The sequence below is a fragment of the Notolepis coatsorum genome (assembly GCF_963971535.1).
Source record: "Notolepis coatsorum genome assembly, chromosome: 3".
NCBI classification, from domain to species: domain Eukaryota; kingdom Metazoa; phylum Chordata; class Actinopteri; order Aulopiformes; family Paralepididae; genus Notolepis; species Notolepis coatsorum.
Genome location: NC_140167.1, coordinates 164,468,763 through 164,484,169, shown reverse-complemented (window position 1 = coordinate 164,484,169; position 15,407 = coordinate 164,468,763). Strand labels below are relative to the sequence as shown.

General features: G+C 41.1%; 1 protein-coding gene across 1 annotated transcript in view; it reads right to left on the bottom strand.

Annotated features, from left to right (window-relative positions):
* The window catches only part of slc4a10b (solute carrier family 4 member 10b), a gene marked incomplete at both ends in the record, with an annotated part of 308,140 nt that extends 300,523 nt beyond the window's left edge, over positions 1-7,617 (bottom strand). The window contains 3 exons of the mRNA XM_084311423.1: positions 3,042-3,150; positions 7,185-7,287; positions 7,464-7,617. Of these exons, the coding sequence (XP_084167549.1) occupies positions 3,042-3,150; positions 7,185-7,287; positions 7,464-7,617 (366 nt within the window). The remainder of the gene's footprint in view (positions 1-3,041; positions 3,151-7,184; positions 7,288-7,463) is intronic.
* Positions 7,618-15,407: the final 7,790 nt, after the last annotated feature.

Sequence of the window (15,407 nt, the reverse complement as noted above, 5' to 3'; positions counted from 1 at the left end):
CTCCTGGTCCCAGGACCCGCTCACAACCGAATCACATCACTCCGCTGTTCGACTTTGTAGAGGGAGCGGAGGAGACGAGAGGGGACAATAATCTATACAAATGGATATGTTGATAGCGTCATAACGACTAAATATAAACAGATTCTGTCACGGCGAATGTCTTAGTCTCTTACACAATGTTGGATTGTGTAATCTATGGGTCATGAATCATTGTGGAACAAAAGAAAAATCGCGGATTGATTGATTGATTATTTGCAATTTTTTTGAATTTTTCTCTTCCTTCCCCCTGACACTGTCTGGCACACCCACACCCCCCCCCCCCCCCCCCCCACACACACTCCTGTCTGCAACGGCGGGGGAGAGTCAGACTGTAGAAGCAGCCGAGTGCTGCGCTGTTCTAAGTGAGCATGGCCTATTGAGTTGATTGCTAATTGTATTACTGTATGCTTGGTTTCGAACTGGTTAAGTTTAGGCCCTCTAAAGTAGGTTTAAAAAAAAAAAAAGGGCGAAGAAAACTTTTTTTTCCTATAGGGCAAAGAAAACGTTTTAATTTGTTTTACCTACTTTCTATAGAACCATCTAAGAATGAAGTTCTATAGAAAGTAGGTCTGCATCCCCTTAACAATTGTGTGTATTGAGCCGTACTGTATTGTACCCATTCTGCATCTGGTAATAACATTTTCAATCAATCAATCAATCATTCCAATAACAACCACTAACTTCATAATTAAAAACTAAAGAAAAGTTGGATGTGTTAGTTGGTTGGATGTCTTAGTTGAAAGGCAGTTGGATGCGTTAGTTGGTTCGATGTCTTAGTTGAAAGGCAGTTGGATGTGTTAGTTGGTTGGATGACTTAGTTGAAAGGCAGTTGGATGTGTTAGTTTGTTGGATCCGTTGGATGCACTTCCGAGCTGCTTCCACATGGAGGCAACTTCTCTCAATCATTCCAATAACACACAGTTGGATGTGTTAGTTGGTTGGATGCACTTCCAAGCTGCTTCCACATGGAGGCAACTTCTCTCAATCATTCCAATAACACAGTTGGATGTGTTAGTTGGTTGGATGCACTTCCGAGCTGCTTCCACATGGAGGCAACTTGTCTTTTTTGTTGTTGTAACTTGTGGGAACAACTTTTTCTGGCGGATGGTTTTCTCAATAAATCTTCGATTAATGTGTGTTTATTGTATAGCAATAAGGTTGGATGAATGTGGCAGTTGTATTTAAGCATTACATCACGCGCAGAAGTGGTTTGTGAACAATAAACCATGCCTAGGGGTGGTCGTTAGGCCCGAGGCGCAGCCGACGGATCCAACAAACTAACACATCCAACTGTGTGTTATTGGAATGATTGATTGAACATTTTATTACCAGATGCAGAATGGGTACAATACAGTACGGCTCAATACACACAATTGTTAAGGGTATGCAGACCTACTTTCTATAGAACTTCATTCTTAGATGCTTCTATAGAAAGTAGGTAAAACAAATTAAAAAGTTTTCGCTCTATTTTTTTAAACCTACTTTAGAGGGCCTAAACTTAACCAGTTGGAAACCAGGCGTACAGTAATAAAATTAGCAATCAACCAATTCAATAGACCATGCTCACTTAAAACAGCGCAGCACTCAGCTGCTTCTCTCTCAGTCTGACTCTCCCCTGCCGTTGCAGACAGGAGTGTGTGTGTGTGTGTGTGTGTGGGGGGGGGGGGGGGGGGGTGGGTGGGTACGCCAGCGTCGGACAGTGTGAGAGTGAGCGCTGCAGTCAGGGGGAAGGAAGAAGAAATTAAAAATAAAATTGCAAATAATCAATCAATCAATCCACGATTTTTCTTTTGTTCTATAATAACTCATGACCCATCAATTACATCATCCAACATTGTTTTTTTTTTTTTATCCACTTTTTCTCCCATTTTTCTATATTTTCTCCCATCCCAATTTCGTATCATCCAATTCAACCCTCCCCTGTCATGGACGCTGTTTCTTGCCTCCCACAAGCCGGCTGCAATGTGGACTAAGTCATACATAGCACAAGTCCCCTCCGGTACTTGAGGTAACAGCAGTCGCATCTTTTCACCTGCGCAGCTCGATCTCTCAGTGGCGAGGAGTAACACGTGGAAGGCTCACGCTGCCCCCGACACTTCCTGATTCTACTGCGCAGGCGCACCAACCGACCTGTGGGAGTCGCTGTCCACAACGCCCGATCCCCACCCTTCAGTTTCCCTCCCCGTAATACGGCCAATGTGTATTACTGTGGACGACCAGCTAAACTGAAAGCAAATGTGGAGCGCTGGGCTCGAACTGACGAGCCCAGCGTCTCCAGCATTTCGTGGCGAGTGCCTTGCCCACTACGCCACGTAGCCGCCCATCATCCAACATTGTTTAAAGGACTAAGACATTCGCCGTGACAGAATCGCTTTATATTTAGTCGTTATGACGCTATCAACATATCCATTTGTTAAAGATTATTGTCCGCCATCTTGTTTTCTCCGAAGAATCAGCAGGGCGGAGTGATGTGATTTGGTTGTGGGCGGGTCCTGGGACCAGGAGCGTGGATTGTGCCCTATACATACGTGTAAATGGACTGTTTCAGCAAATCAGAATCGAGAAATTTGCATGCCGTTGTATAACATTACATATCTCTTGTTGTGGAATTAACACAACATTATGCATACTTTTGACAATAAATAAAATCAGAATTTGTTCTTACTTGCTTGCCTGGGTAAGATTTTTGAAAACCGATACCGATATTTTCCGATATCACATTTTAATGCCGATATCGGCCGATAATATCGGACATCCCTAATAATAATAATAAATTGTATTTGTATTGCACTTTTCGTTCACTAGGATCCCAAAGTGCTACAGGGTTAAAACAGTTAAAAATAAAAATAAAAATATTAAATTAATAATAAAATAAAATATAGCATTGCTCTTGATCTAACAGTTTTGTGGTCATCTTATGTCTTTTTTGCTGCTGTGAAGCACTTTGAGCTGCAATTCTTGTATGAAAGGTGCTATACAAATAACGTTTATTATTATTATACCTGTTCCTCACTCTCTGTGATTCTGTCGTTCAGCTTCTCCAGTCGCTCCTTGACCTCCTCCGTGTCGTTGACGGCCCTCTTCCCCAGCGGCCACACAGGGGCGCTCCCTCTGGAGGGGGACACAGCTCTCCGGCTTCACACTGGGAGGGGGTGCAGGGGGTGCCGCACACCTGAGAAGGACGGAGAGGTCAGCAGGGGTTAAGGGACAGACGAGTGAGATCGTAAAAAAATTCTCTGAAATTGAGTGTTTTGTGTGAGTGTGTGTGTGTTTTTTCTGAGTGTGTGTTTTTTGTGTGAGTGTGTGTGTGTGTGTGTGTGTGTGTGTGTGTGTGTGTGTGTGTGTGTGTGTGTGTGTGTGTGTGTGTGTGTGTGTGTGTGTGTGTGTTTGAAAATTGTATTAACAGATTGCAGAATGGGTACAATACAGTAAAGCTCAATACACACAATTGTTAAGGGGATGCAGACCAGAGAAAGACTCTCGTCTTGTTTACATCAGGGTCCCCCATTTTCAATTCATAACATATATGACATACATGACATACAGATAGACAGTACTGCTACATCTATACATTTATGACATACCAGATTTACAAAAAAACAAGTATTGTGTCTGTCCACTGTCAGTTACTTTGTAATCCCCCCCCCCCCCCCCCCCCCTATGTAAAGAGACCTTGGGTCCCTTGAAAGGCGCTATATAAAATGAAGTTGTGGTTGAAGGTCTATCATGACTTTTCCTTCTATGGGTAGATATAGTTTTATTGTTTATTCAAGATGCGCTATTACATTACAGATGAGTATCTTCTCTTTTTCTATTTATAGATTGAAGTCCAGCTCTCTCACAGAACAGAATCTTGTCAGGAAGGCTGTGGTTAACTTGTTAGGGATTGTTAGCAGAGGGCAGCAGTTTCAGACTTCACAAGATTGGGTTTCATCACTTTGGTTTTCAGATTTTGGGAGAGTTGTTCATGTTCACCTTGGGTCCCTTGAAAGGCGCTATATAAAATGAAGTTGTGGTTGAAGGCAGAGGTGGGACCAAGTCATTGTTTTGCAAGTCTCAAGTCAGTCTCAAGTCTTGGTACTCAAGTCCCGAGTCAAGTCCCAAGTCAAGACAGGCAAGTCCCGAGTCAAGTCCCAAGTCAAGACTGACAAGTCCCAAGTCGAGTCCCAAGTCCTAACCTTTGAGTTTCGAGTCCTAAACAAGTCATAATGCAAGCTTCACCAAATGTAGTACAATTTTAATTACCAGAGTAATAATATATTACATTTACACAATGTAATGCATGAATGTTATTTTTTTATTTGTATTTTATTACTTTCCAAATAAACTTCCATGGAAATACATGGGTAGCCATGAGAACAGTTGGAAGCTGGACCAGCACTCTCAGATTCAAAAGTTTTAATGGCAGCCTGAAACATACATGTTTCGGAACTGATTTGTTACTACTAGCAGTGTTCAATGTGACAAAATGGTGGTTATATACCGGGATAGGCAGGAAATGACATCAAAACACAGGTGTGCCTGGGATTGCTGGTCAACTAAAGTCTATTCCTAAATACAAAATATACATATATACCAAAATTACAAAATTACCAGAAACAAAATACATCTTGCCCCTAGTTTCTAGGGCTAAATAGATAAGCCCCTTACCGTATTTACAAAACAAAAATTCTCATATGAGCAACCTTGGAAAACCATACCTCATACATAAAAACAATCATAATTAATCATGAAAAAATAATGATGGTGCAAGGCACTTAAAGGAAACAGGTTAACACGTTCTCTTCATTCATTCCCCTTGGTTCAATGCAATTGAACAAATGAATATAATAACATTCACGTTGCAATAATAACTTGTGCCTGTCTCCCCCTCTAGAGGGCCTGTGGACTAACTCGAGTCCCATGTATTTGAGATCATTAACGGCATGTTTGCATTTAGAAAAATGTCTAGCTACCGAAGACTCGACATCTGAATTTCTAACTGAACATTTATGTTCACTGATTCTCGATTTAAAATCTCTTGTTGTTTTACCCACATAAGAAAAATTACACAGACATTTCAGCAGATACACCAGATTTGAGGAATTACACGTAATACGTCCTTTAACGGGTATACGTTTGGCCGTTATTGGGTGTGTGTAGAATTTATCTTTGATCATGCCTTGACATTGTACACAGGCTTGACAGGGGAAATTACCATCTGGGATGTTGGACATAAAATGAGTGGGTTTCCTTATGGGAAAATCAGTTTTGACTAGAAGATTAGAAAGATTCGCTTGTCTTTTATAAAAAATGAGAACATCAATATGACAACAAAATAAAACTGTCATATAGGCTAATTACAATCATTTAGTCAAAGGTCTGTTAAAACAAGTGTGACTGAACTTAATAAAAAAAACAAGTAGTGCAAACAAAGAAGCAGCATTTTATCTTATTTTCCTAATAAAATGTATTTTCATTCAAAATGTATCAATGAACCCCCCCCCCCCCCATACCACACTAACCAACTCCTATTTTCTCTGTCCCTCTTTCTCTAATGATATACTCTAGACACCTAAAACAAATTCCTGCCATAAAGTTACATTTATTATAAGGCACATCAAAAAACTGCTATGACCTTCAAGTAGGCCTCCAATTTGAACACCGGCCTGAAATGTATGAGAAAAAGCATGCAGATCCCAGATAACCTGATTCATGGAGACTGTGTGTGTACATTTCAAACTGCATGCAAATAAAGCCACGCACAGCAATTAACTCTATTTAAAACACTATATACAAAACCATGCAACATAAAATAACCACAGCAAACCAAAAGGGTATAAATGAAATACCCACAGCAAAACAATAAAAAAATAAATATAGGCAAACAATTAAAGCCATACGTATGCCGTGTGACATGGAGTCATTATGATGAGGTTTGCAGATGATAAACTCAGGTAAACACTGTAAACACTGTATGTAACACAGTCTGTCTTAACCTCACACACATTACAGGCCTGTGTGTGTGTGTGTGTGTGGAAAAGATAAAATGCTGCTTCTTTGTTTGCACTACTTGTTTTTTTTATTAAGTTCAGTCATACTTGTTTTAACAGACCTTTGACTAAATTATTGTAATTAGTAATTACAATCATTTAGTAAAAAGGTCTGTTAAAACAAGTGTGACTGAACTTAATAAAAAAACAAGTAGTGCAAACAAAGAAGCAGCATTTTATCTTATTTTCCAAATAAAATGTATTTTCATTCAAAAGGTATCAATGAACCCCCCCCCCCCCCATACCACACTAACCAACTCCTATTTTCTCTGTCCCTCTTTCTCTAATGATATACTCTAGACACCTAAAACAAATTCCTGCCATAAAGTTACATTTATTATAAGGCACATCAAAAAACTGCTATGACCTTCAAGTAGGCCTCCAATTGTATGAGAAAAAGCATGCAGATCCCAGATAACCTGATTCATGGAGACTGTGTGTACATTTCAAACTGCATGCAAATAAAGCCACGCACAGCAATTAACTCTATTTAAAACACTATATAGAAAACCATGCAACATAAAATAACCACAGCAAACCAAAAGGGTATAAATGAAATACCCACAGCAAAACAATAAAAAAATAAATATAAGCAAACAATTAAAGCCATACGTATGCCGTGTGACATGGAGTCATGATGATGAGGTTTGCTGATGATAAACTCAGGTAAACACTGTATGTAACACAGTCTGTCTTAACCTCACACACATTACAGGCCTGTGTGTGTGTGTGTGTGTGTGTGTGTGTGTGTGTGTGTGTGTGTGTGTGTGTGTGTGTGTGTGTGTGTGTGTGTGGGGGGGAAGGGTTGTGCTTTTTCTGTTATCCTAGGACCTAGCATTGCATTTGCAAAAGACCAAAAGTCTGTCACTCATTTGTGCACGATGGGGCCGCAGTATGATACCACCATGGCTGAAAACCCGCTCCACCGGAGCACTGGAGGCAGGCACTGCCAAGACCCTGATGGCCACTCGGAACAGTGAAGGAAGAGTCCTCATGTTCATTGCCCAGAACAAGAGGGCGTTCTGTCCTTTGGATATGTCAAAGTAGTGACTTAGCTGTAGTGCTGGAGTGGTCCCAACATCCTTCTTCTGCCTCTTATGGTATGCAGCAAACAGGCCTCCCACTTGTCCACGGGTCTGGTCCTCTCGCTCTCCCTCATCCTCATCAACACGAGGCACAGGTGGCTCAGTCTCTGCAGCATCACGCAGGATCAGTTCTGGCAAAACATGTAAAAGCATAGCAGAAACAAAAGAGCCCTTATTACTATTAAGAGTGTTGGTGATGCAGTGGGTTAAACTTAAAAGTATTATTGTTGCAGTCCTTTAGTTTATAATATCATAATTCATAATCAAATGAGGGGAAAAAAGTTACATTAAACTCAATAACACTTACCTTTCACTGTTTGTGCCACCTCTGCTTTGACCTCATGATTGACCAGCACATGGTGCTCCACCCACATCAGAGAAAAGGCTGGATCCAAGGCCGCTGCTTTGAGGTAGACTGGATCTGAAAAGGGGGCAGTGATTCCATCTTGTGTCCTGGCCATTTACAGTACTGTTTGTGATACAAAAAGAGTCTAAAAAAGTGTGATACATTTATGAAGAGTGTGATAACGTTAGCATGTTTGCCATGTTACGTTGTCGATGGCTCATTGATTTAACTGTAGCTACTAGCTAGCAAGCCAAGTTACTTATCATAAATGTCATGATGAATTGAAAATGGGGGACCCTGATGTAAACAAGACGAAAGTATTTCTCTGGTCTGCATCCCCTTAACAAATTGTGTGTATTGAGCTGTACTGTATTGTACCCATTCTGCAATCTGTTAAATAAAGTTCTCATTCACTTACCGATCTTTGTGAAGCTTTAAGTGTCGAACGAAGTTGGACGTTGTTGCGTCTCCGTCTGTGATCCTCGAACCGCACGTTTTGCATACTGCGATTCGTTTTTTGTTTATCACGGAATAGTTTTTATATCCAAACGCAACAATCCTGTGTAACATTTTACGTTTCCAACTGGATGCGCCATTCTGAATGAGTGAACTCGGCTGTGTTTTATTTCCTGATTGTGGATCGCTCGCGCAACGTGATTGGTCGGATTGTTTGAAAACAAAGTGCCAGTGGATCTGGGAAATGAAGTGTGGATTCGCGCAAAATGAATTAATATATATACATTTAATAACGTTAATTTTTAATCGTTGGGCATGGGGGGAGGTATCAAGTCTTTTCAAGTCAAAAGGCTCAAGTCCAAGTGAAGTCACAAGTCATTGGTTTTAAAGTCCAAGTCCAAGTCAAAGTCTTTTTTGTTTTGGTCAAGTCAAGTCTAAAGTCATCAAATTCGTGACTCGAGTCTGACTCGAGTCCAAGTCATGTGACTCGAGTCCACACCTCTGGTTGAAGGTCTATCATGTTTGTACTTTGGTGGAAGAAACAATCCCCACTACCAAAATGAGAGTTTACCCAAATCAAAAACCCTGGGTAGACAAATCCGTCCGTGAAGCTCTGAGAGAGCGCACCAAAGCATACAACGACGGCCTAGTGGCAGGCAACATGAATGACCACAAGGTGGCGCGATACAACGTAAGGAGGACAGTGACAGAGGCCAAACGGCGCTACAGGGATAAAATTGAACTCCAGTTTGAACAAGCTGACTCTAGAGCTATGTGGCAGGGGCTCAAAACGATGACAGACTACAAAGGCGCCTCCCTCAAACTGAACAGTGACATCTCCTTAGCAAATGACCTCAATACCTTCTATGCGAGGTTTGATGCTGGTAATAACAACACCAGCCCACAAGCCACGGCAATGGGGGGGGGGGGTCTGCTGCTGATGGAGACTCAGTGTTCAGGGTAACAGAGCATGAGGTGAGGCGGACCTTTAAAAAAGTGAATATCAGGAAGGCAGCAGGTCCGGACAGCATCCCCGGCCGCGTCCTAAAAGTCTGTGCCGATCAACTAGCCCCGGTATTCACTGACATATTTAACCTGTCCTTAGAACAGGCTGTCATCCCCACCTGCCTGAAGAAGTCCACTATTATCCCTGTACGCGCGCAGCACGTAACACAACAACAACACAGAGCAAGCATGGCTACCGGTACTAAACAGAGACGAAAGTTTGATGTTAGGTTTAAAGAGGACGTTTTGAGGTATGCGGCGGAGCATTCGGGAGAGAAAGCCGCAAGGCACTTTAACATTGATTCCAGAGCTGACGGTAAAAGAGCCCGCATAACTGGAGGAGGGAGAAAAAAAGTGAGCGAGGAGAATGAGACACTACTTTCCGAGTGGATTTATGCATTGTGCGACAAACGCAACCGTGTGTCGTGCAAAATGATACAAAGAAAAGCAATGGAAATCTACAGTGAGTGATGGAGGTAAGGCGTTTGTGGCCAGTAAAGGTTAGCTAGAGAAGTATTTTACTCAGGTAAAGTTACTTGATTTCACTTTGAAAACGTTGAAATGACCAGTGACCACCTGTAATTGCACTGTTTACTATTTCATACAGTACTTGGTTTCAATAAATGAACCCAGTACATTTTACTGGGTTCAAACTGACACAAAATGTTGATTTATTCATTATGATCCGTTTGAAAATTAGAAATATAGGCCTCCCTCTTATACATGCCTCCTCCTAATAAAAGCCTGGTACCCGCTACTAGTGCGGTGGCTTAGCACCAGATTTGAGAAGGATGTGGACGCGCCGGACAAAAGCACCAAATTTTTCCCACGTGTTCCTCATCATCATAGCTTTCATTTTGGGGTAGGGGCCACGTCATCATGATGGATTTCAAGATGGCCACCATGTAAAATCAAGGTTCTGCCCATTAATAAATATCTTGGTCCATAGCGCGCTCAATATTTGAGCGAACACAAAGGTATTGGTATCCCTGTAAACTAGAGAAGCTAAGCTTTCCATTGGTATCATTGTCATTAAGCCCAACTGTTGGGAAGGGTGTTTTAACAGGCAATGATTCAAAATTATGTTACATTTTCGCCTAGAAAAGACTGCCATGCTCATCTTCCAAAAGGTCCCTTGGCCGTTCACATGAATATATCAGAGTGAACATTGGTTTTATAGGTACACACAAGCCTCTTCTTTCCAGACATACCCATTTTGTCCAACTTGCATGTTATTTGGGGCAATAATCAAGCAGGTTTGTGCATGTGGTACAAATGTGTCGAACATTCTAACAACTGCCAAAAATGTGAATGTTGGGTTAGGGTTTGTTGTTAGAATGTTGAACATAGAAGATCAATTTTGGTGTCAAACTATACATTTTCTGGGTCAATAAATTAGGGCTGGGCGATATGGAAAAAAATCATATCGCGATAACAATATGATAATGTTATCATATTTCTCGATATCGATAATTATCGAAATTGTTATAAGTATAATTATTATTTTTTTTTTTTTAAAACAACAGATGTATGTTTATTTTGCAGCAATTCTTTGTCGTTGCCGCCATCTTTAGTGTTACATCCCCTCGCGTCTCTACATTTCGTAGCTCCATTTCTGCAGACCCCTCTCTGATTGGTTGAACTCCATTTCTGCAGACCCCTCTCTGATTGGTTGAGCGAAGCCCCTCTCTGATTGGTTGAGCGAAGCCCCTCTCTAAGGTACGCGAGGGAGGTGCGCGTAAGGTTATCGAGGTCGACGACTAGCTCAACTGGTTCGCCGCCTTGCTGTGGATCCTGCGGTGCGTTGGTGACAAGTTCGATTCCCTTCAATTATTATTATTTCTTTTTTTTTAACATGCATTCTTTCGCCGGTTAAGTTTAGGCATGTTAAGTTTAGGCATTGTTTCGGAGTTGGTTAAGGTTAGGGTTAAGGTTAGGCATTGTTTCGGAGTTGGTTAATGTTAGAAGGGTTAAGTTTAGGCGCTGTTTCGGAGTTGGTTAAGGTTAGAGTTTGTCTTAGAGCATGGCAATATTCTTTCGGAGTTGGTTAAGGTTATGGTTAAGTTTAGGCATTGTTTCGGAGTTGGTTAAGGTTAGGGTTAAGGTTAGGCATTGTTTCGGAGTTGGTTAAGGTTAGAAGGGTTAAGTTTAGGCGCTGTTTCGGAGTTGGTTAAGGTTAGAGTTTGTCTTAGAGCATGGCAATATTCTTTCGGAGTTGGTTAAGTTTAGGCATTGTTTCGGAGTTGGTTAAGGTTAGGGTTAAGGTTAGGCATTGTTTCGGAGTTGGTTAAGGTTAGAAAGGTTAAGTTTAGGCGCTGTTTCGGAGTTGGTTAAGGTTAGAGTTTGTCTTAGAGCATGGCAATATTCTTTCGGAGTTGGTTAAGGTTATGGTTAATGTTGTGAAGGGCCAGATTAATACTGAGAATCTACGTTTTATTGTTTATATAACTTGTATATTATTTATATATATATATAAGCTATATCCCTTTAAGCCTCCGTTTGAATCATAGTAATATTCGCTTTCCTCATTGGATAATGCCCTTGACGTTCGCGGCGCCAAGGACCGCGCCCCTGAGTCAGGTTCAAAGGCGAGTCTGGACAAGTTGGGACATGCCTGGTGCCGGCGCATTGATACCAGACAAGAGCTGAGGCTGGGCACTAGAAAGCCCTCTAAGTATATATATTGTGGAAGGCGCAAACAGTAGTTCGGCGTTCATCAGTACAACGGTGAAGTTCGTTCATAGTGTGTCAGATCTAATGCAGTAACGTGAAGTTCGTCTAGGCAAGCAGTGTACATCTAAGTAGCAGTTGTATTAAGTAACGTCAAGTTCGACCTAGCTTAATGTGAAGTAAAGAGTCGTCATTTAGTGTGAATCGTATTACAGCAGTTCGTTCGGTGTGCAGCATTAACAAGCAGTTCGTTCGTGTAGTAACTAGTTGAACCTTAGCAAGTGTGTGTGGACTTAGTAATTAGTGCCAGCACACGAGGAGGGCCTAGTCGCAGAACTACTGTACATGTGCATATTGGAACCTACCGCGGCGATATCATAGAACCAGTATTGGTTGGATTATAGTGATTGTGGAACGTACTACCGTGGAGAAGAGCATCGTTAATACCCACTGTCGTTTGGATTAACTACCTTTTTTTTGTATTTTATTTTTTTTATTATTTTTTAAACAAACATATAAACAAACATGACAACACACGATAAGATATACAAGCATTAATTGTCAGGGCACATCCAATGAGATCACCTTTTGGTTAGTTGTTTTATATAAGATATACCCATAATACCTGTTATCTAAAAAAAAAACCTACACACATATGCTCAGCTCGAACCCCCCCCCTCCCGGACCCCACCTTGAGAAGTACCTCCACTATCCCTCGCACCTAACCAGACACTACCATTATAAGCTAGCTTTTATTCTCTCCACCACTTCTAACCACATTGACATTTTGGATTCATTGAGACCCAGAATTCTTGCTGTAGATATTTCATGGTAAATTACATCGAGATATGTAAGAAACCAAACTTTACGGCACATTTTTTCCGGTTGAAACCAGCGTGATGCGATCAGCTTTTTGGCTACTGTGATACCCGATAAAACCAATCTCTTTAGCTGTGGATTCACTGCAAACTCAAAAACATCATTCAACAGCAATACCGAGGGGTGTACAGGTATATTCCAAGATACGAGTTTTGATATTTGTTGGGTCACATCTTTCCAGAATGCCTTAACTGGTGAGCAGTCCCAATACATGTGCATAAATGTCCCTTCGTCCCCATTTGTACATTGGGTGCATTTGGAATCTTGTTTGAGCCCCATTCGGCACAGTCTTATAGGAGTCAAGTATGTCCTGTGAATATAGTTAAGATTGATTTGTTGATGATCCGGGTTCCTTGATGTAAGTCGGACATTTGCCCAGGCTCCTTGCCAATCAAAGTCATTTTCCAGGTCTGGTATATCCCTCCTCCAGACAGAGTCAAGTTGGAGGGTTTCATACGAGGACGTTAGTAATTGATGATAAAATTCTGAAACAAAACCTCTCGATGTCTCTCTTGAGTAGAAGAATTTGTGGTATCTGTGGTGTTCAATTGGTCTGTCTAATGGAACACCGTGAGACTTCAAACATAGCTCTAACTGTTTGTGAAAAAGCCATGTGGACTTGGTGAGATTAAATTTTTTGCGTATTTCTTTATCACTACAAAAACCCTGTTTGTTAAAAACATCCCCTAATGAGTGTATGCCTTGCTCTTCCCATATAGGGAATCTTATAGGTCGTTTTCCAATTAAGAGAGCATTGTTATTGAATAAGGGAGTATGATTGTGCCATTCTTGTGGGTTAGGATATTTTTTTTGTGATTCACGCCATATCCGGATCGCATGAGTAATTATGGGGCCAAATTTTCGTTCACAGTGCTTGATTGGTAGTTTAGTGTATGCTATGTCCTTCAGTCTATGTGGGGCTACTATGTTTTCTTCTATTTTTCTCCAAGATGCTAATGCTTGGGAGTCAAACCATGTTGTCAATGGACTTAATGAGTACGCCTTAAAATATAGGAAAAAATCTGGAAATGCCATGCCACCATCTGCTTTATTTCTCTGTGCGGTGGATCTTTTTATACGTGGTGGTTTGTTATTCCAAATAAATTTGTATGTGGAGGAGTGTAATCTTTTCCAGTAACCCTCTGGAGGGGGTAACGGTAGCATTGAACAGAAGAAGTTGATTTTAGGTAGTACATCCATCTTAACTATTGATATCCGTGCTTGTACTGTGTTCTTAAGTTTTGCCCATCTATCAAGGTCGTCTTTGATTTTCTTTTGGATTTTTGTGTAGTTGTGCTTCACCGTTTGTCTTATGGTAGGGAATATTTCCACTCCCAAGCATCTGAAATGTTTTACCATCGGTATCTGTCCTGGGAGGGTTGTATCTTTTTTTGCAGGGGTGTTAAGTGGAAGGGAAGCCGACTTCGGCCAATTTATCTTAAATCCCGATAAATCACCAAAGTCCTCAATCAACTTGAGCAGATGAGGCAATGTGGTGTTGGGGTTTTTCATGAACAATATTACATCGTCCGCATATAAACAAATTTTTTGTTGTGTGCCCTTGATTACGATAGGTTCTATGGATTGGGATTGTCTTATATATTGTGCTAAAGGCTCTAATGATAGATTGAACAGTCCGGGACTAAGAGGACAACCCTGTCTGGCAGAGCGTGATACCGGAAATATTTCAGAGATGATTGTGCCTGTTGTAATCATGGCCGATGGGTCTTTGTATAATACTTTAATCATATCGATGAATCCTTTTCCTAACCCCATCCTTTCTAGCACTGCCCACAGATACGACCATTCCAGCCTGTCAAAGGCCTTCATAGCATCCAGGGACAGCATCGCCTTAGGTATGGTGTCCTCCTTGTCGGCATCAAGTACGTGCAGTATACGTCTTATGTTCTCAGTGATCAGGCGGCCTCCTATGAAGCCAGTTTGGTCCGGGTGAACTAAAGACGTCATATGCTTTTGTAATCTGATGGCTAATACCTTAGAGTACAGTTTGATATCTGTTCCGAGGAGGCTTACAGGTCTATAACTACCGCACTCGTTGGGGTCTTTGTCTTTTTTAAGGAGGACTGTTATGAATGCAATATTGTCAATTTTATGGAAGTTCCCCTCCTTGACTGAGTATAAGATCATATTTAGTAATAAGGGGCCAATTATGTCCCAACAAGAAAGGTACATTTCTGATGGGAAACCGTCTCTTCCTGGAGCCTTACCACTTTTCATTGCGGTTATGGCCTTCTTGAGTTCCTCTAGTGTGATCGGTATTTCTAACTGTTTAGCGTCATCCTCTGAAAGTTTAGGGAGAATAATTTGATTAAGAAATGTGTCCATTTTGTTTTGATCGAAGGTCATTTCTGATTTATATAAGTCGGAGTAGAATACTTTGAATGTATCGTTTATTTTTACAGGATCTGTTACAAGTACTTGTTGTGCTCTAATGGTAGTTATATCTGCAAATGTTGCATTAATTCTTAATCGCATGGCTAATAGGTGGCTGGGTTTGGAACCATGGGAGTACTGCTGTTGTCTTGTGCTGCGTATTTGTATTTCCGATTGTTGTCTGTATATGGCATTGATCTCTATTTTTAGTACGTTAACTTGATTTTCTAGTCGAGTTGAGTTGTTGTATTTCAGAGAATTAAATAACGTTGAGTAAAGCGTTTCCAGCTCATCCAGTTTTGTGCTTTGATTCTTGCGCATTTTGGAGGAAAAGCTATCCGTGAAGTCTTTGATCATTCCCTTTACCGACATCCATATTATTCTGGGGTCTTGCACCGAGTTTGCATTCTCCCGTTGGAATACTATAAGAGCTTCTTTGAGTTGTGTAATGAATTCCTTGTTGTTAAGCAGCAACGAGTTAAATCGCCATCTTGGGGCTCG